The sequence below is a fragment of the Dendrobates tinctorius genome, unplaced genomic scaffold (genome assembly GCF_039654945.1).
Source record: "Dendrobates tinctorius isolate UK_male_01 unplaced genomic scaffold, ASM3965494v1 ptg000067l, whole genome shotgun sequence".
Classification (NCBI taxonomy): Eukaryota; Metazoa; Chordata; class Amphibia; order Anura; family Dendrobatidae; genus Dendrobates; species Dendrobates tinctorius.
The window spans coordinates 8,636,507-8,658,698 of NW_027361735.1; the positions used below are offsets into that span (position 1 = coordinate 8,636,507).

Below are 22,192 nucleotides of genomic sequence, written 5' to 3' on the forward strand. Positions count from 1 at the left end.
GTGCTGAATGTCTGCGGCTGCAGGAAGGAGCCGGGCGGCCGCAGCCATTCAGCAATTTTTTTTAAAGTGTGTACCCCTCGGGTAGGCAAGAGGTGGCACCCTAGGCAGGTGCCTCCCCTGCCTCCCCCTCGTCGCGGCCCTGTTCACCAGAACCAAAACGCTGCAGAGCCTCAATACATCAGGATTTCTCACCCACCCCGGGGTTTTGACTTACAAATAATGAGGTTAAAAATTGACCATCTATTGATAGTGTGAATACTGAATTAGACTAGAAGCTAAGTAGAAGAGGCTCATAATTCGAGAAAGTAGCAGATTTTTCTTGTAATATTTATTACAAAACTTTCTTACATTCACTCCATTGATTTATGTAAAGTTTGTTGAAAACATTTAATAAAAATACTCCAAAAACTTGAGCTCAACTTATTCCTAAATAACTATATCATAATAAAAATATAAATGATTGGAAAGATATAGGTAAAGCGAATGTAGACTGCTGGAACTGTCACATGGTGCCGGGATGTATATCCGTTGTGTGGTATGGAGGGGTCCGCACACTCCCCATCCATCTGTTTAGAAGGCTGATTTCCTTTGTGACGTAACAAGTAAAGAGCTCAAAGCCAATTACAACATTAGAAAAATATGTTTGGCAAAAGCAAATGAAAACGTTCAGACTGAAGGGAAGCTGAGAGAATCTGAGCAGAGGAGACTGACTGTACCCAAGACAGGCTGAGAATGCCAGACAATGTGATCTTCTGAGGGTATCACCAAGTACATGAGTGAGCGACACAGAAAGCCACCAGCTGTTCATCCCAGAGGTCCCTGCCCTGTGAGTAAGTACATGGAGATGGGGAAGGAAGGCAGAGAACAGGCAGTGCTATACTGTGATTTGTATATTAGGGGTACATCTATCTATCTATCTATCTATCTATCTATCTATCTATCTATCTATCTATCTATCTATCTATCCAATCCCCATAACAGGAAGCAGCAACTCTCCAAAAACGTGAAAGCAAAAGGACTTTATCCATAATCTAGGAGTCCATTTTTTGACAAGAATGTTTTTGGTGTATTGCCTCCTGTTCCTGGATTCTATGCATCTATATCTATCTATCTACTGTAGAAATAGAAAAGGAAAAGCAGCACTTTTCCATGCAAAGATTAGCGGAAAGCTCCTAAGGTTGTCACCAAAATGTTTTGCATGCAAAACCTCTAAAAAAAAAAAAAAAGAGAGCAAATTCATTTTTTCAAAATCTAACTTTGGAGTGTTGCTTCCGTTTTTGTGATTTTTTTTTCCTTTTATCTATTCTATCTATGTAAAATATCCCCCAAAAAGGGGTATAAAGCAGCACGAGTCAAAAACGTTTGGGCTCAACAATAAACAATACAATACATAGAATGAAGAATGGCAGCACTTCTATTTCAAAAAAGTAAAACATTGTATTTATTCCAAACCCATGTACACAAATGTACTCATTATGATCCATGTCATGGTGCTGTTCACACGTTTTTGTATTTTGCAGACTCAGTGCTTTTCACAGCAGTCTCATAGAGAATGGATAGAGCCGAGTTATATGTGCTTGACCTATGCTCCATTCAGACCAAGCTCTTCAGAGCCCCATTCAAAAGATTAGTGAGAGAACCACAGCTAGGACCCCCAGCGATCAAGAAGTTATCCACTATGTTATAGATAGGGGAAAAAATTCCAAACTTGTACAATCCCTTTAAAGGGAATCTGTCAGCAGGTTTTCGCTACCTCAACTTAGAGCTGCATAATGTAGGCAAATAGAAGCTGAATCCAACAATGTATCACTTAGGGTACCGTTACACTTAGCGACGCTCCAGCGATCCCGACAACGATACGACCTGGTAAGGATCGCTTGTGCGTCGCTACATGGTCGCTAGTAAGCTGTCAGGCAGATCTATTCAATGACGCAGCAACGATACAGTGATCTGTGTAATGACCTCGGCGGTCGTTGGTACCTTGTCACACAGCAGCTATTCTGATGATTCACGAATGCGTCCATGAGTTCTGCGTCGCCAACGAGGTCGCTCGTCGGCGTCAAACACAGCGATGTATCCTAGCCAGCGGGATGCCAACGATCAAAAAATGCCCTGGGACATTCGAGCGCGATCAGCGATATCCAGCGGGGGGGGCGGTCGCCGCTAAGTGTCACATGTAGCGAGATCGATGGCGAGGTCACTGTTGCGCCACAAAATCGGTGACGTTCCAGCGATCTCTCTAACGATCTCGTTATGTGAGACGGGCCTTTAGTTTACTGGGTGCAGGAGTTCTGACACACTCAGAGCTTTTAGATTTAGAAGAAGTAGAGCTGAGAAACCTAACCCTGCCCACACCAGTGTCATGTCATGAGATAACTGCTTATTGTGAATTGCACATCTTCCATTTAGCCTGTGTGTTTGGATCCCATATTAAACTAATTTGGTTTCCTTTGGTGCTGAAGAGGTTATCGACCCTTTCTATGCTGGTCAGAAACATGCAGCTCCATTTCAGCTGCTTCTGAACTGGTCACTAACGCTTCCTATAAGGCCTGGCCACACCCTCTCTGTCCTGCCACTGAAAGCTTTGCTTCCTTGCTCTTATGAGATGCTGTGCTGAATAAGAGTCTGGTGTTCCTATTGGAGATTCATCCTCCTGTGCGGTGTACTGAAGCTAAATATTTTGTAGAGAAGTAGTGGAGATGTTCTGTAGTACGTGTGTGTTTATCTCCTGGTCCCTGTTTCCCCATTTAGTTTATTCCTCCCTGTCCCTATCCTCCTTTCTAGTGTTAGTTGGTGCTTTTGTATGATAGAGGGTTTCTGTTATCCCTGTTTTGTCTTGTTCACATTACATTTCTGTCCTAGGCTCCATGGGAAGGGGGAGGGGACAGACCAGGGATTAACAGGAGCATAGTGAAGTCAGAGACTCGGTCCTCCCAACCATCAAAAGTACCCCTGGGACAGGGATAGTTACGGTCCCAGTTCCAGGGACAGTTTGAGGCCCCACTCCCCTACCTAACACCGTCATAGCATGAAAACCAGGTTCTCCATGTACAAAGTCTATAGACGGTGTGGTGCTTATCACAGGAGGGGGTGTTGCCAGACTAGTGTAGTCTTGCAATGTTAATCTCTTAGTGATAAATCCTTCACAGTTAGTAAACAACAGCATGCACTTTGACAAGTGACACATCCCTGAATTCTGTTTTAGGCCGGAGTCACACGAGCGTATCATACTACCTAGTGCTATGTGATAACACATCACATAGCCCAGTGTTATTCTATGGGGCAGCTCAGATCTGTGATTACTTTCTCATGCCTATATGGTGAGACTCGGCTCACATAAACCCATACAAGTCTATGGGTGTGTGTGAAACATTGGGCTGCACTCGGATGCATCTCAGAGCAGTCCGATATACGCTGAGACAAGCAATAAAGGAGATGGAGAAATTTCTTTCTCTGTCTCCTCTGCACCTGTGCGGTGATTCTCTCATGAGAGAGGATCAGAGCACTGAGCACTGACACTCTGATACTGTGTTCACCTTCCTGATCAGGATAATATTTTTCAGTAATAAGATGGAACAAGGTGGACTTTATGAAACCCAGATGGCAAAGTTTCAGTTCATGGAACTTTTCTCAAGCAAAGTTTCCAAAAACGACTATTGATGTTTTTACTATCTACTTTGAGGAATTCATCTATGGCATTGTATAACATTAAACTGTGGCAATGAAAAACTACGTGTGAAGGGGGCCTAACAGATGCCTTTGGAGAGGAGCTCCGGCTATGGCTGTTAAACATTTAAATGCAATTGTCAATCCCTGACAGAGGCATTTGAATGATATGTATTTAACTGTGTTTATTGATTTGGAATTTTTAATAAGGTGAGAGAAATGTAAGGTTTTAGGAAAAGGGGGAGGGGGGTACAATTAGGAGAAGGGAAGGGAATGGAGTGATAATAAAAACTAGAAAACTCCAAATATACATAAATGTCTTAATGAGAAAAAAAACTAATTGCCTAAAATGCGGTCTTTTGGTCACTGCTCCTTTCTAAAATGAAACACAAATGTAAAAAAAATCAAAACGTCTTATATAGTAAAAAATGGTTTCAATTAAACTATCAGCTCGTCACTAGAGTTGAGCGACTTTGGTCGGATCGGGTTTCGTGAAACCCGAATGAAACAAAATTTGTTTCGGATGAAACTGGTCCGACTAGGGCAAAAATAGTCGGAGTTTCGTCTGAAACCCGACCCCAATGCAAGTCAATGGGAAATAAAAGTCGGCATTGAGTGGATGAATGTCATCCGCTCAATGCCGACTTTTATTCCCCATTGACTTGCATTGGGGTCGGATTTCAGACGAAACTCCGACTTTTTTTGCCCTAGTAGGACCAGTTTCATCCGAAAAAAATTTTGTTTCATTCGGGTTTCACGAAACTCAATCCGACCAAAGTCGCTCAACTCTACTCGTCACAAACAAAACAAACCACCACCCAACTCAATCGATGGAAAAACAAAAAATAAACCTTTATACAGCTATGCGGACGGAAAAATTAAAATAATTATGGTTCGTGAAGAAGGGGAGGAACGAACAAAAGCGCAAAGATGAAAATTAGATTAAAAGAGAAGGGGTTAAATATTATCTGTGGGCAACTGAGAGATCTTTTCCATAACTTTTCAATCTTTGTCAAGAGGAAGGCTCTGCTACAAAATTTATAAAATTAGTGTTACTTACCACTCTGGCTTTCTGCTGCTTCAATACCACCGTGCCCTCCATTATGATGTCCTGTCTACACAATCAGCGGACCGCTAAGGGTCAGGTGGCTAATATGCAGGACTTATAATTTCATGACCTGGTAACGACCACTGAAGCAGAAGCACTGGAGCGGCACACAATTTAGTAGGTAGTGGAAGCCCTGTTTAAACTGTGCTCCTGATGAGGAAAAGCCTTAGGCCGGGATCACACTTGCGATTTAAACGGCCGAGTCTCGCATGGTAATACACGGCGCTGCTGCCGGGACTCAGGAGCGGGGCGTGCAGCCTCATGTATTGCTATGCCCCCGCACGCCCCGCTCCTGAGTCCCGGCGGCAGCGCCGTGTATTACCATGCGAGACTCGGCCGTTTAAATCGCAAGTCTGATCCCGGCCTTAGGCTAAGTGCAGACGTACTTTTTTGCCCTGCAGATTTTTCCGCCCTCCAGATTTTTCCGCCCAGACTTGAAGAAATCCACAGGTCAAATGACCTGCATTTTTCCTGCGGATTTCTTCCTTTTTTCTTGCGGTTTTTGTGCGGTTTTCCCCTGCGGATTTGGAGAATGGAGCAGGTGGAAAACCGCACAAAAGAAGTAACATGCTGCATATTTTGAACCACAAGAAAACCGCGTGGAAAAATCCGCAGCGTCTGCACAGCGTTTTTTTTTTTCTATTGACTAACATGCTACCGTACATCACAATGCGGATATGCAGCGTTTCTGCGCGGTAAAATCCGCTGCGGATCCGCTGGATATCTGCATCATGTGCACATGGCCTAACTATTACTGGATTCATAGATTTACACAAAATGATATTTTGCAGCTCAATATTTGATTTTCCCAGAAGGAGAGTCTGGAATATCTAAGGCAGAAAGTCAAGGGTAGAAGATATATTTCTGTCATTTATTAAAACTTGTGGCTTTACTGTCTGGATTTATTATGATATTTTCCATTGGTAAATGCCAAGTCGAAATCCTGAAAATCTCTGGAGAAATGAAAATGGTCTCCAAGAATCCCTCTTTAATCTACAGCAAAGCTGTAAAGTAATTGTATGGCTGTAGCTTGTATGAAGGAAACAAATGACATATGGCAGCTATTTCTGTCACTTGGGATGTCTGAGACTTAACAATAGGCTTCATCCATACTTGCCTCATTTTAGATATCATTTTCAGGGAGATTTGGCATGGAATGTGATTTCCAGAAATAATATGTGAACCTCCTCTCCACAGATGTCCAAGCCACATATTCATAATGAGAGAAAAAAGTGCACCACAAGGATAACTCTCTAAACAGTGCCAGTAAGCTAGCCCCCTGACACTCTATAAACCATGGAGAAAAGTGCCCATAAGCTTGTCTGCAGAGTGCCCTAAAATAATGCTCCGATACACCGTGCCAGCAGGGTTTTCCTGTAGACATTCTACGGTGTCATTAAAGGGGGCTCCCTGTATATAGATTATACATATAAAAACTTCCTTCTCACCCCCCACTGGGGGTGGTCTTTGTTGTCCTTTCTCATTCTCAGGTCTTATACCAGAGGCCTGGGAGTTTGAGGGTTCTGCGCAGGATCTTAGTTGTTCCCAGCATTGCACTTTTCTGGACAGAGAGTTCAGATGTTGTTCCTGGGATCTGTTGTAGCCATCTTTCCAACTTAGGGGTCACGGCTCCAAGTGCTCCTATCACCACTGGAATCACTGTTGCCATCACCTTCCACATCTTATCCAGTTCTTCTATGAGGCCCTGATATTTCTCCAGCTTCTTATATTCCTTCTTTCTGATGTTGCTGTCACTTGCTATTCCTGCTTGCATTTTGCATCCTTCCACTATGTGTTGCACTGTTTCTGAGGTTTCTTTGTATAGTCTGCACTTTGGGTCTTGTGTTGTGTGGTAGATTCCTGATTCCTATGGTCCTGGATCTGGTACTTAGTGCTTGCTCTTGTGCCGCTATGATTAGTGCCTCTGTGATGTCTCGGAGTCCAGCTTTTTCCAACCATTGGTAGCATTTCTCCCTGTCAGCCACTTCCATTATCTGTCGATGGTACATCCCATGCAGCGGCTTGTCTTGCCATGGTGCTTCAAGCTCCAGTTCTTCCTTCCAGATCTGCTGTTGTTGCTGCCTTAGGTGCCATTTTTCTGATGTATTTCTGGATACTCCTTGTTTCATCAGTGATGGTGGCTTGGATCCTTATCAGCCTCGACCACCCTCCTTTCTGTTCGTATACAATCTTTGGGTGCTAGACATAGGGTGGAGACCTCCATGCATTGTGAGGATCTTTCACATCTGCAGCTTCCATTTCTTCTTTTGGCCAGCACACTGTGCCAGCAGGGTATCTGATAACTGGCAAGGCATATGTATTGATGGCACAGATTTTATTCTTCCCATTGAGCTGGCTCCTCATGACCTGTCTTACTGTGGTACTAGCAGGTACGCAGGACGCAGTGACGAGGCACGAGATGGTTTAGTGCTTTTAGTAATAACGTTTATAGGCCTAGAGGTAACTGCCCTCGGCCATAGCCTGACCAACCAAAGGGGTAACAGGAGTTGCCCTTGCAGGGGCTCAAAACAGGCAAACAAGAACAGAGTAGAACACGACTACGTCCGGCAAAAGTCGATCACTATAGGGCCGCGGTATGGCCGACTACGGGTCCTTAAACTATATAGTCAACTTAGCTGTCCTGACGTCCCTCGGTGTTCTGGACGGTGGTTCTTCGGCGTAGCAGCCGCTGGGCCCAGCTGCTGAAGAGCTGACGTAGTCTTCGAGCGTTCCGACGCTCCGGTGACACTGGGGCACCACAGGCAGCGACCGGCCACCATAGGCGATCCCTTTCTCTCGGCCGTCCTGCACCTGTGGCAACACAGTTCCCAGTCCATGGAGGCTCCAGTCGGTATGCAGGATGAACGGTTGCGAGAAATCCACATACGCCAATACCGGGGCTTCCGAGAGTGCAGCTTTGAGATCTTGAAATGCATCCTCTTGCGGTTGCTGCCACTGGACCTTCCATCCATTCACCCCGGCTGGAGTCCCCTTCAGCAGGTCCTGCAGGACTCGGACTCGGCGTGCAAAATTCTTCACGAACCGACGTTAGTAGCCGGCCAACCCCAAGAAGGCCCGCACGTCTTTTACCGTCTCGGGGGTAGGCCACCCCTGGATGGCAGCAACCTTTTCCAGGGATGGTCTGACACCCTCCGCCGAGACGATATGCCCCAGATATTCGATCTGGGTGCGGAACAGGTGGCATTTCTGGGGTTTTACCTTCAACCCGTACTTCTACAGCCGGCCGAGCACCTGCCCCAACCACCGCAGGTGGTCCTCGAACGTGGCTGAATAGATGATAATATCGTCCAGGTATATCAGCGTGGCTTCAAAGTTGAGGTCTCCCAGACACCACTCCATCAACCGCTGGAAGGTTCCCGGGGCGTTGGCCAGCCTGAACGGCATCCGATTAAACTCGAACAGTCCAATGGGAAGGATAAATGCCGTCTTGGCTCTGTCTTCCTCCGACATCGGCACCTGCCAGTACCCACTGGCCAGGTCTAGAGTCGAGAAGTATGTTGCGTACCCCAAGGCGGACAGAGACTCTTCTATGCGGGGCAGTGGATACGAGTCCTTGATGGTGCAGGCATTCAACTTTCGGTAATCCACACATAAACGCAGAGTGCCATCTTTTTTGCGAACCAGTACAATGGGGGCCACCCAGGGGCTCAGGCTTTCTCGTATCACCCCCTTCCGAAGCATTTGAGCTAATAGGGTTTTCACTTCCTGGTATAGCTGCGGTGGTATTTGCCGATATCGCTCCAGGATGGGAGCCGCTCCTGCCGTGGGGATTCCATGCGTGATGGCAGTGGTACATCCAAAGTCATCCTCATGACTGGCGAAGACACTGTAATATTGTCCGAGAAGTGTCTCTACCTGGAGAAGTTGGGCTGGTGCTAGGCCGGACAGTTCGGCCCACATTCTCTCCAGGATGGCTCGACCTATCTCCTGGGTCGAGGATACGGCAGTCTGTAGGGTTTGTATCATTACTGCCCAAGGATCTTCGGGCTGCACCTTCAACTGGACCGCGGGGTCCGGCAGCATCTCCTCCAAAGGCCTCACTAGTTTGGCCATTTCGGCCCGGGACTTCAAGGCGATATCTTGGTCTTCCAGGTTGACACAACGCACCAGGAAGGTCCCTCCCCGCACCGTGGCCAGGGAGCGGGCTACCAGTATGCCAGGGTGCAGGCGCTCTGAGTAGCATGGTTCCACCTGCACCTCCACGCCCTCCAGTGGCATCGGGGCGCGGATCAGCAGGGTCACCACCGTCTGCCCTGGTGGAAGAACGAGCGGGGGAACCGCCGGTGCGATGACTTTGCCCAGCGCCTCACCCTGCTGGCACTCCTGGAGCACTCGCGCCTCCCGCACCAACCGCTGGAAGACCTGCCCTTGGGCCGTGCAAGAACCCCACTGGCTCAGGGTCTCCTGCGTGGGATCATTGAGGAGTAGATTGCCGAACTCCCGTAGTATGTTCATGCCCAAGATAACTGGATGGTGGTCGTTAGTTTCTCCTTGGGTTAGGACCACTCCCCGGCGGCCGAGGGATTTACCACACAGCATCATCTGGAGCCACACCACTCCGGCGACAGGTACTGGCAGCTGGTTCGCGGCTGCTATTCGTATCATGGGCCCCCACTGGGGCCTTGCCGCTTCCGGGAAATGCTGCCGGAAGTAAGTTGCAGGCATGGTCGTTACTTGCGACCCCCGTATCCACTTGGCACCGTACAGCACGACCCTCGACTTCGGCCCACACTATTGGACACTTAGCAACCAGATCTTCGGGACTTCCACCACCCCTTGTTGTGGCTTCTGGCTCCGAGCGGCGTCCCCCATGCCCGGAGCCCTCTAGTTTAATGTCCGTCGGGGTGGGTATCTCCCACGCCGCGGACACTTTCGTGCAAAGTGGACCAGTTCTCCACACTCATAACGCCGGGGCGGTGAGGCCCGACCACCCCGGGTTTTGCGAGGCCCCCAGGGCCCGGGATTATAGCCACGCTGGCCGGGCGCGGGCTCTGCTCTCTTCTTCACTTCAGCCAGCTCGCCCCGGATACGCTTCAGCTCTTGTCTCACTTCCTCAATCCACTGAGGCTCTCCGACAACATTGACGGATGCCTCCATGCTTCGGGCCTTCCCCATGGGAACCGTCATCCCCTGCTCCTGCTCTCGCACGTGGGCCTGACTCCCCACCTCAGAGAAAGCTATGCGTGGGTTCACTCTGATCTGCTCCCGCAATGCCTGCTTGATTAACGGGTCCCGGAGTCCAGTCACTAACAGGTCACGCAGGGTAATGTCGAAGGGCCCCACCCCTACTCCGTCCTTCCGCTCTGTGGCAGTGTATAGCTCCTGGAGGGCGTTCATATACTGGGTGATGGTCTCTCCCTCCCCCTGCATCCGACTGAACAACCGGGTCCTCATCTCTCCCACGTTTGTTGGATCCCCGTGGGTTTCTTCCAGAATCTGCAAGACCCTAGCAAAGGTGTTGTGGTGTCCCGGGGGTCTCAACATCACTAACCTCCGGGCCTCCCCATCCATCGCCATAAGGGCCACCTCAGCCTCTAAATCGGGGGTCATCGGATGCATGCGGAAGAGGCCCCGCATGCGCTCTGTCCAGCTCCACAGCAGTGTACTGGAGCCAGAAAACCAGGGCAAGTTACTTAGCATAGCCCCCAGAGAGATGCTGGAGCGGGGGCCCCCATTATCGGCAGCATCTGCAGCCCCGCTCTGGTCAGGCGCACCATTGTCTGCGCTCGGAGACTGCATCCTGCCGACTACGCCAAATGTGGTACTAGCAGGTACGCAGGACGCAGTGACGAGGCGCGAGACGGTTTAGTGCTTTTAGTAATAACATTTGTAGACCTAGAGGTAACTGCCCTCGGCCGTAGCCTGACCAACCAAAGGGGTAACAGGAGTTGCCCTCGCAGGGGCTCAAAACAGGCAAAAAAGAACAGAGTAGAACACGACTACGTCCGGCGAAAGCCAGTCACTATAGGGCCGCGGTATGGCCGACTATGGGTCCTTAAACTATATAGTCAACTTAGCCGTCCTGACGTCCCTCGGCATTCTGGACGGTGGTTCTTTGGCGTAGCAGCCGCTGGGCCCAGCTGCTGAAGAGTTGACGTAGTCTTCGAGCGTTCCGACGCTCCGGTGACACCGGGGCACCTTGAACGGATGGGCCGCAGCCCCCGGACTGGGGCAAGCGGCAGCGGTGCGGGGTGGCGATGGGCAGGCCACCTGTGCAGCTAACAGCTGCGACGTCGAATCCGCGGCGAGCAACGGCCCAGCCCTTGCCGCGGATTAGAGCGGGACAGTGGTGGCCGCCGATGGCACTGGACTTGCCGCGGCCACAGGTGAGAGCAGGGCGGCTGCGGGTGGTGGGAGACGGGCCGCAGCTGCAGGCTGGAGCGAGGCGGCAACGGCCGCGAGGGACCGCGGGTAGGCCGCAGCCGCGGGCTGGGGCAAGGCGGTAATGGCTGTGAGTGACCGCGGGTAGGCTGCAGCCACGGGCTGAAGTGGGGCAGTGGCTCTCGGACGGTCGTCTGGGCGCCGTCTCTCTGATGTCCTCGGTGAACGTCTTTCCTGGCTCTGGTAAGTCGCGTTGGCTCTCAGTCGCTCCCACGGTCTCCTGCTGCTTCCGTCCCGGTCTGCTGACTCATCGTGACTAGTGCTCCCCGCCCCTTTTATGCTGGCTCCTCCCCCAGCCCATATGTCCATCTTAATGGTCCGTCCCTGAACTCTGTCCCCCGGGAACAGCTTCCCCCGGAACCTAGGTGACGGTCAACTTGGTTCCGGCCCAGACATTCGGCGGGGGCTCTTCTTCCCCCACTACCCTTTGATGCTATTTGGAAGTTGCTGCTTTCCGTGCCTCCTTATCATGGTTACCGTATCCCTGTGGGATGCCGAGGTACTTGTAGCATGTCTGTACATCTGCTATGTGCCCTGCTGGTATTTCCACTCCATCAGTCTTGACTACCTTGCCTCTCTTTATTACCAACTGGCCGTACTTCTCCAGTCCGAAGGACATTCCGATGTCTTCACTGTAGATCCTTGTCAGGTGGATCAGTTAATCGATGTCTCGTTCGTTTTTCGCATACAGCTTGATGTCATCCATGTAGAGGAAGTTGCTGATGGTGTTTCCACTCTTGAACTTGTATCCATAGCCAGACTCTGTAATTATCTGACTGAGGGGGTTCAAGCCTATGCAGAACAGCAATGGGGACCAGGGGCGTATCTAGGGGGGGCAGCCGGGGCATTTGCCCCGGGCGCAGCTGGCAGGGGGCGCAGTCGGGCCGCCTAATGCAGCGGTCCGCAGTGTCCTCCCTGGAGGCTGCTTTCTGCCGCCCCCCCAGCCTGAGAGTCGGCGGTTCTCTGTGTCAGCTGTCAAGCTGACAGCTGGCACAGAGAAGGTGCGCGTGCCGGCTCCCAGAGAACAATTGTACTGGCGTCTATACAGACGCCAGTACAATTGAAGCTCTGACCGCCGGGCCAGAGTGACGTCAGCAGCGTGATCAGGTCATGTGATCACGCTGCTGACATCACTCCCCGGCGCCCAGAGCGAACGCTGGTGGTAAGTGCTCCACTGTGGAGCTGAAGACACCGAAGATGGGGGGTGTTAATGTGGGGAAGGGGGTTAATGTGTGTGGGGGGTTAATGTGTGTGGGGGGTTAATGAGTGGGGATGGGGGTTAATGTGTGTGGGGGTTAATGAGTGGGGATGGGGGGTTAATGTGTGGGGGGTTAATGAGTGAGGATGGGGGTTAATGTGCTTACTCAATCTACCTCCATAGCTTCGGGAGAAGAGGATGAGGTAGACGTCTTGGAAGAATTAGAGTCCAGGTGGTAGGAACTCCTGTCACGCTTAATCTCCATGGAACGCTCCTGAAAACGCAGGTCAATCTGGGTCGCCAAGGAAATCAGGTCATCCAAGATGGTAGGCCTGTCCCGTCCTGCCAGCTCATCCTTAATTTTTCCAGATAGGCCCTTGCAGAAGGTAGCCAGCAAGGCCTCCTTGTTCCAGGATAACTCAGACGAGAGGATGCGGAACTGAACAGCATACTGAACCACCGTGAGGGTTCCTTGGCGTAAGCGAAGCAGGGCAGAAGCGGTCGACGTGGCCCGGCTAGGTTCATCAAAGGTCCTGCAAAAAGTTTCTAGGAAAGATTGAAGATCATTAACCAGCGGGTCTCCTCTCTCCCATAACGGATTCAGCCAGGCGAGAGCCTCTCCTGCTAGATGTGACATAATGAAGCCCACTTTGGCACGGTCAGAAGCAAACATATGCCCCAAGATTTCGAAGCGTAGGGTACACACTGATTGAGAAAACCCCGACACTGAGTGGGATCACTATGGAAGCGGGTAGGAGCCGCCAGGTGGGGGCCCTTGCTTGTCATGACAGCAGGCACCTGGGTGTTGCAAGGTGAATCAGGAGCAGCCGGGTTCTGCAGAGAATCCATGCGGGTGGACAGGTTACGTAAATACGTTGTGATCTTATCCTGTTGATCTCTTAAACGGGTCACCTCTTGGCACAACTCCAACGTGGGAGGCCTCTGGAGTCCAGCGGATTCCATGGCCGGACCAATCTGTAACGAATGGAAGCGGAGGCAGAGATGGTGAAGTTCACATTCGTTTTTATTTTTTTAAGTGGAACCTCGGGACCACGGTCCGGGGGGCTCCGAAGGGAGCGTGACTAGTGAGCCCCGGGCACCCGTAGTAAAGCCCCTCAGGCAGGACCAGAATGGAATACCCGGAGGACACAGGTGCTACCTCCAGTTAGACCCCGAACACGTTACAGCTGTCCCAGCTGGACCAAAAGGGATAACAAAAGTTACAGCAGAGTCCGTAATGCGCTGGGTCCTGGATCCGGCTAGTCGGTAAGGAGTCGGTTCCAGTGACCTTCACACAGTCCTTGGACTCGGGTAGCTGTAGGCGGAACGGGATAGCTTAGGCCCAGATGGTTGCTGATATAACCAGGTAACACAGGATACTGATATGACAATGCACAGAGACTGCAGATGCAGCGCAGACAGGTTAGCATGAGAACCGGATGTAGCAATGATAGATACTCGTTGCTCCGGCGCTCTCGATATGGAAGAGAGGCCAGAAATAGCAGCCAGTGCGCTGCCATTGGATAATTGCACTTTTTGAATAATGCACGCCGCCCCTTTAAGAAGGCAAGAGAGCGGGCGGGTGTGCCCTAATAGCCTTAGCTACAGATCTCCTCACAGGACGCCAGGAGGAGGAGGCAGGAGGGAGGACAGAATGCTGAGCAGCAGCATGAGATGCTCGAGGTGAGCTCCCAGAACGGAGAGCAGCGGCAGGCCTGGACGCAGCGCCCGGACGGAGGCCAGGTGTAACAGCGGCAGTCCTGGACGCAGGGCCAGGACGGGGACCGGTTGTAACAAATACTATACATGACCTATTTGTTTCTGCCACACTTTACACTTACGGTTATTGTGCCCTTCAATACACATGATATTTTGATCTGAACTATATAGGCACACAGCACAATGAGTGTTGCTTTACCTGCTGGTATTTACCCTTTGCCCTCCACCATTTTTGCTTCTTATGTTGACATATTTGTATTCTGATGGTATTTATGTTTTATGTTTTGTTTTAATAACTAGTTTTTAACTTATTGGTGGTTTGTGGCTACTCCATTTTTTATTTGTTCAGCATAACGCCCTGGCACTGACTGACAGTCGTCTCAGCACTGCATCAGTGCAGAGATGGCTGTCAGTGCTGGGGCATGGTTATAGCTGCTACTCACTCTGTACTGAACAGTGACTGAAGCCTCTATGACTGTTGCCAGTAGGAATAAAGTTAATTTCCACCAGACAGCCAGGCTTTCAGTGTAGTGGCTAAATGGCTTGCAGAATGCTAGTAACCTGCAAATTAAATCTATATCTGCTGATTAATAGTCGAAAAATGGGGAACGATTCTGGCAGAACCATCAAGGGATAAAATGGATTCTTTATTGGAACATAGCTAAAACAATAAAAGGCGAGGCCTCCTTCATCCCTCTCCCTCTCCCTGCATCTCATCCTGCTGATTAGTTTTTTTGTTTGCATTATTTTTATTTAGGACTTGGGTAAGTTAAGGCCCCGTCACACACAGCGATTTCGCCAGCGAGATCGCTGATTTTGTGACGCCACAGCGATCTCGCCAGTGAGATCGCTGTGTGTGACATGGATCAGCGATCAGCCCCCCTGCCGGGTCTCGCTGATCGCGCTCGAACGTCTTGGGCCATTTTTTGATTGTTGGGTCTCCCATTGGCTAGCATGCATCGCTGAGTTGTGGCAGTGAGAGACCAGCGATCAGCGATGCTGGACACTGGTTTCCAATGTAAACAGCGGGTATCTAAGAGCCGCACAGCTCTTGGTTACCCGCTGTTTACCTTGGAAACCAGCGTGCACGCTGGTTTCCAGGGTAAACAGCGAGTAACTAAGAGCCTCGCGGCTCTTAGATACCAGCTGTTTACATTGGAAACCAGCTTGCTCGCTGGTCCTGATCGCTGGTGAGTCTGTCTATGTGACAGCTCACCAGCAATCAGTCTAACTATGTCCCAGCGATCCCATCCATGTCGGATCGTTGGTGGGATCGCTGGGACATCGTTATGTGTTACTGTTCTGCAAAAACTAGGTCCTGAAATAGAATCCTTGCAGGAGTGTTGCACATGTGTGCTAAATTATAGATATGACATTTTCTCAATAGGGTTTCCTTGAGTACGCCCACACATAGTAAACTGGGGACACTTCTGTGCCTCTGCTTTCAATTTACTCTCCTGAACTCAAAGAACAAATGTTTCCAGTTATGACCAATCCATGGAGCTTAGGCAGGAATGTAAGTAAGCTAGAACCGAGCCAGAGAGTTTGGATATTAAAGAGTAGCAAAACTTTTGGATTTTTTTTAAATATTTTGGGAGATTTGAATTGTATGTAGATCGGTTGGATTCTGAGTCCTCAGACCCCCACAGATTGTTGATAAGACCTTTTAAAAGTGAGTGCGCAGCTCACAACGCAGGAGCACAATTCCAAGACCCCCATCAGTCTGCACAGAATTAAAGTGATCACAACATATAAAAATAATTCAAAAGTTTAATTACTTTTAAAGTGAGCGATATTCTCTGCGAAATTCACTGAGATATGTTATTTCTGGTGTTGAATATTTTATCACAGACAAATATTAATAATGATATCTACATACAGGATCCTTGCTGGTCACTTCAGGATGCAAGGACACATTTTCATTGTTTTGCGAATTCAGACTCATAACATATTATTTTGATCCAGTGTGACGGTCTGCAAAACAGGGCTCATAGCCAAACACAAAGGGAGGGAGTTCTAATGAGACAAGTTCTTGAAGTCTGTGTCCTTGTGGCTGTGTTTCCATTATTTGCGCCAAACTTATCAAAATGTTGCACATTGTTTTATAAATTTTGCGTACACATATATATAGCTCTGGCAAAAATTAAGGGACCACTGCAAAATTTTCAGTGTGTCTGATTTTCTCTTTATAGGTATATTTTTGAGTAAAATGTAAATTGCTCTTTTATTCTATAAACTACTGACAACATGTCTCCAAATTTCCAAGCACTAAATTTTGTATTTATTTTCAGAAAATGAGAAATGTTCAAAGTAACAAAAAAATGCAGCGCTTGTAGACCTCAAATAATGCTAAGAAAACAAGTTCATAATCATTTAGGCCTCTTTCACACTTCAGTTTTTTACAATCAGTCACAATCCGCCAGGTTTTGAAAAAAACGGATCCTCAATTTTCTTTTGAGGATCCGTTTTTTTTCCCCATTGACTTCCATTACTGGCGGATTGTGACGGATTGACGTCCGTTGTATCCGTTTTTTTTGCGGATCCGCCAAGAGTTGCTGTCCGTCACCATCCTCAAAGATTTCAAAACGGAGCTTGCAACGTTTTTTTCTCTGGCGGATCCTCCAGACACAAATTTAACCCGAAATTCTTTCTGGGTGCCGGACAAAAAAAAAAAATTCTCTCTCTCTCTCTCTCTCCTTGCTTGCTGCGATGCCTTTAAAATTCTTCATTTTGCGGATCCGTCAAAAAAACGGAAGGGTGGCATCCGTTGTCATCAGTACTAAAACGGATCCGCCATCCGTCCTTTTGGCGGATTTTGACTGATGCAAAAAACTGAAGTGTGAAAGAGGCCTTAGAAACAACAATACTAATGTTTTAACTCAGGAAGAGTTCAGAAATCAATCTTTTGTGGAATAACCATGATTTTTAAAAGCAGCTTTCATACATCTTGGCATGCTTTCCACCAGCCTTTCACACTGCTTTTGGGTGACCTTATGCCACTCCTGGAACAAAAATTTTAAATTTTCTTTTCAACTCCTTTGGTATGGTTAAAAGTTATTTTTTCATTCCTATTACTTTTGGGATATTACTAGCACTTATTTTGCCATCCAGCTTGTCTTATTATTACAAGAGGATTGTGAACACCACAGCAGGGTTTTTTATACTTTCCTTCGTTAAATAAGATTTGGTTCAGGTGTCCTCTGGTTGGAATTCAACTGACTGGAATGGCTGTCAGACATGTAGAGAGACTGATTTTTATAAAACTGTGCAGTAGTCTCTACATTTTAGCCAGAACTGTATATATGTGTGTGTGTGTCACTGACATATATCTACAGGATGGGCCATGTATATGGTTACACCTAAATAAAATGGGAATGGTTGGTGATATCAACTTCCTTGTTTGTGGTACATTAGTATATGGGAGCCGGGAAACTTTTCAAGATGGGTGGTGACCATGGCGGCCATTTTGAAGTCAGCCATTTTGGATCCAACTTTATTTTTTTCAATGGGAAGGGGGTCATGTGACATCAAACTTATTGAGAATTTCACAAGAAAAAAACAATGGTGTGCTTGGTTTTAACATAACTTTATTCTTTCATGAGTTATTTACAAGTTTCTCTTTGTTTACAGCCATTAACATGTTGCAGAGGTTAACACGTGAAGAGCGGATAGAAATTGTGTTGATGTCTGGTGAACGCAGTACCCGGGTCATTGCAGCAGATTTCAATGCAAGACACCCTACACAAGAAAACTGTCACCATTCCCATTTTATTTAGGTGTATCCATATAAATGGCCCACCCAAAAAAGTCTGCCTCATCACTGAACATAATGTTCTGTGTAAACTGAGGGTCCTGTTCTAATTTTTGTTTTGCCTATTCTGCAAATTCAGTGCTCCGATCTGGGTCACCAACCATCCCCATTTTAGTTAGGTGTATCCATTGAATAACATTGGTCAGAGTTCAATCCGATTTTTTTATGAGATTGCACTCGTCCGTATTTCTCACAAATGGGTATGAGCCCTAAGGCAGCCCCTAATTAATTCAATCTAATCAATCTCCTCAAAAAATTAAAGGGGGTTATCCACTACTACTGAAACCTCTCTAAATGGGCACATAATGTTCAAATATATAGTGAAAAAATAAACATACTCACCTCTTTAACCAACATCCCCTAACGTGGTCATGGCTTCGTCTTCTGTCTTCGTGTCATATGAGGGCATCAGTTACTCAGCAGCCACTGATCAGCTGCAGCCTTGACATTCCATCTGAGCAGAATTAACTAAGTCCCTTTAGTAGTGATCAAGTTAGTTTCATCTTGTTGCTCTTTCTATGTCCTTTTTGAAAAATAGCCAGAGGAAATAGCTCTTTATAAATAATGCATGCTGCTATAACTATTCATACACTGACAGCTCTTGATTCTGGGTTCAGTCTTAACTCAATATATAAACTATTCACTACCATGTAATACCACTTATTTACTATCCCAGTGCCCTGCAGCTGTTACAGTTAGTCTCCCTGTACTCCATCCATACTTACTAATGGCTGTCACGCCGCCTCCGCATACTCACCCGGCCTCCGCTCCCACGCCGCAGCCCCCCGCTGCCAGACAGCCACGGCAGTCCCTTTTGACAGGCTCGCGGCCGACGGGGTCTCTGCATGCAATGCGCATGCGCCATAGGCCGCGCCTCCCTCCTGTTACTTGTGCTCCGGCAATGCCCTGACCCGGAAGCACCTACGGACCAATGGCAGACCTGACTGGGCCATATCAGGCCGTTCCCCCCTGAGGGAGGCGCCTGATCGTTGTGTTTGCTAGCACACTGGGCCCTGCTTCCTCATGTGCTCTCTGCAGTCTCGCAGTCCTGTCTAATGTGGTCCCTGCAGTAACCCCACCGTCCGGTGCTCCGTGGGTCCAGCTATCTACACTCCAGTCCTTCAGTCCTACTCCAATCCTGCCTCCGGTGTTCCTGCTCCACCCTGCTATCCACACTCCAGTCCTTCAGTCCTACTCCAGTCCTGCCTCCGGTGTCCCTGCTCCACCCTGCTGTCCACACTTCAGTCTTTCAGTCCTACTCCAGTCCTGCCTCCAGTGTTCCTGCTCCATCCTGTTATCCACACTCCAGTCCTTCAGTCCTACTCCAGTCCTGCCTCCGGTGTTCCTGCTCCATCCTGCTATCCATACTCCAGTCCTACAGTCCTACTCCAGTCCTGCATTCCGCGTTCCTGCTCCGTCCTGTTGTCTATGCTCCAGTCCTGCATTCCTACTCCGGTCAAGTCTCCAGTGATCCCGCTCTATTGTCTACGCTTCAGTCCCGCACTCCTACTCCAGTCTGTCCTGAGCCGCGCCTCTCGGTACCGACTATCATGGTACCCGAACCCCTGGGCCTGTTCCTAACGATCCCTGTATAGGGGTCGGCTCCACCTGGCAGCTCGCCCGGGGCCCCTCAGTGCCACGGTCCAGAGGGTCCACTATTGGAGATTTGTCTCCTGACCAGCCGTGGTAACAGTACGATCAGGCCATGGACTCCACCGGTACTACTGCTGCTACCCAAAAGGAGTTGCTCTTTTTACGGGAGAATCAGGGACGCATCATGTCCGTCATGAAGTCTATGGCCACCCGTTTGTCGACCCTGCAGGTGGCTGATCCTGGAAAAGCCACTCAACTGGCCAGTCTTCAACAGGAAATGGGTCAGCAACGAGATACTCAAGCCCATATTTTGAGTTACATGGCCTCCTTTGATAGCCGCTTGTTGGTCCTCCAGTCTGCCACCGCGATCCCTACTCCTCCCCCCGTGTCGACAGCTCTCCCGGCGCCCCACCTCGCCAAGCCGCCGCGCTTTACTGGCGATCCCAAACTTTCCAGGGGGTTCTTAAATCAGTGTAGCCTCCATTTTGAATGGTTTCCTCAGCAATATCCCTCTTACCGGGCCAAAGTGGCCTTTATTATGTCCCATCTGGAGGGAGAGGCCCTGTCTTGGCTGAATCCTCTCTGGGAACGTGACGATCCCGTTGTCTCAAGTCTTCCGGTCTTCTTGGATACTTTTCGCAGGGTTTTTGACGAGCCGGGTTGGTTAGCCTCTCTCACCGAGTCTCTTTTTAACCTACATCACGGTTCTCTCACGTTCGGGCATTACGTGATCCGCTTTCGCACTCTCGCCTCTGAGCTCGGCTGGAACAACACAGATTTGGTAGGGGCATTCTGGCGAGGCCTTTCGAGCAGAATAAAGGACAAACTCGCGGGTCGAGATACCCCAACCACCTTGGAGGACCTTATCTCGCTGTCCACCCGCATTGACCTACGCTTCCAGGAGCGTGCCCGGGAGTTAGCGAGAGACAGAAGGTCCACCAGGCCAGCGTCCTTTTCCACCCGGTCTGTCAGTCCCCGTCCTCCCGGGTCCTTGTCTCCCTCCTCGGTCGAATCCATGCAGGTAGATCGCCTCAAGTTGGCCGAGTTGCGTCGGAGAGAGAGGCGGGCACAAGGTCTATGCCTATATTGCGGAGGCCCGTCACAAATTGTCCGTACCTGTCCTGAGAAACAGGGAAACTACTCCACCTAAGTCAGGTAAGAGAGGCCTCCCTAGGTGCTAATGATTCCTCTCAACCTCTTACTATATCTGTTATTTTGGTTTCAGGGGGGAGATGTGGGTCCGAGGTGGCCTATGTGGATTCGGGCTCGGCAGGTAACTTCATCCGGCGTGAAGAGGTGGACAAATACCAGATTCCCTTGGTTACCCTATGTAATCCTCACCTGATTGCCGCAATGGATGGCAAACCGCTACAGGAGACCGTCACCTTGGTCACTGAGGAAGTGGCGTTGCAAGTCAGAGCCTTACATCGAGAGAAGATAGCCTTTTACGCTCTACCCAAGCTCTCCCATGCGATTCTACTCGGCCTTCCATGGTTAAGGACTCATCAGCCTGTTCTCGACTGGTGTTCAGGGGAGATACTCCGCTGGTGGCACCTGTGCCAAGCTCGCTGTCTGACTCCTGTCCGTCTAGCGGATGCTCCTCGGCCACCTCCAGACCTTCCTTCAGCCTACAGTTCCTACGCTGATGTCTTTGATAAGAAGGAAGCAGAGGTTCTTCCCCCACACCGGCCTTTTGACTGCCCAATTGAACTAGTCCTCGGTTCAACCCCCCAAGGGGCAAAATCTACCCCCTGTCTCCCGCAGAGACCGTAGCCATGTCCGAGTACATCCGGGAGAACCTTGCCAAAGGCTTTATACGGAAATCTCCCTCGCCCGCGGGAGCCGGGATTTTCTTCGTCAAGAAAAAGGACAGATCTCTACAGCCGTGCATTGACTATAAGGGCTTGAACGAGATTACCATCAAGAAGAGGTACCCCCTTCCACTCATTCCGGAGCTGTTTGACCGCCTCAGAGGGGCTCGGGTCTTCTCCAAGCTAGACCTCAGGGGAGCCTATAATCTGGTGCGTATCCGCGCAGGTGACGAGTGGAAGACGGCTTTCAACACTCGAGACGGCCATTACGAGTACCTGGTCATGCCCTTTGGTCTCTGCAATGCTCCTGCGGTGTTTCAAGAGTGAAATTCACCGACAACTTTTGCTACACTTTCGGTTGTTTTGTGTAGCAAAAGTTGTCGGTGAATTATGACACCCCCTCGTAGCTATTTTTATTAGAAACAGAAGCTTAATCCACCACAACCACTGAATACTGAAAGGAATCGTGGTAAGTGCACTGACCCACCTCGTCAACCTATCAATAACTTCTGGTACCTTCTATTCTGCTTTCAAACATGCCACAATCACACCTATCCTAAAAAAGCCAACCCTCGATCCAACAGCCACGTCCAGCTATCGCCCAATATCGCTGCTCCCATTCACTTCTAAACTCCTGGAGCAGCATGTCCACAATGAACTTTCCTCAAACCTCTCATCTAACTTGCTCTTTGACAATCTACATTCTGGCTTCCACCCCCATCATTCTACTGAGACAGCCCTGACCAAAATTACCAAGGACCTACATACAGTCAAAGCTAACGGACAATACTCTATACTCCTGCTTCTAGACCTGTCCTCTGCTTTCGGCACAGTTGACCACTGCCTCATACTACAGATCCTCTCCTCCTTTGGCATCAAAGACC

General features: G+C 49.2%; 1 protein-coding gene across 2 annotated transcripts in view; it reads left to right on the forward strand.

The window, feature by feature from the left end:
* Positions 1-637: 637 nt before the first annotated feature.
* C1QTNF2 (C1q and TNF related 2) overlaps positions 638-22,192 on the forward strand; it is a 34,016-nt gene continuing 12,461 nt past the window's right edge. The window contains exon 1 of one of the 2 annotated variants that reach the window (XM_073581021.1): positions 638-830. In XM_073581021.1, coding sequence (XP_073437122.1) covers positions 773-830 — 58 coding nt within the window. In that variant the 5' untranslated portion in view covers positions 638-772. The remainder of the gene's footprint in view (positions 831-22,192) is intronic. The other variant, XM_073581022.1, reaches the window with a different exon arrangement.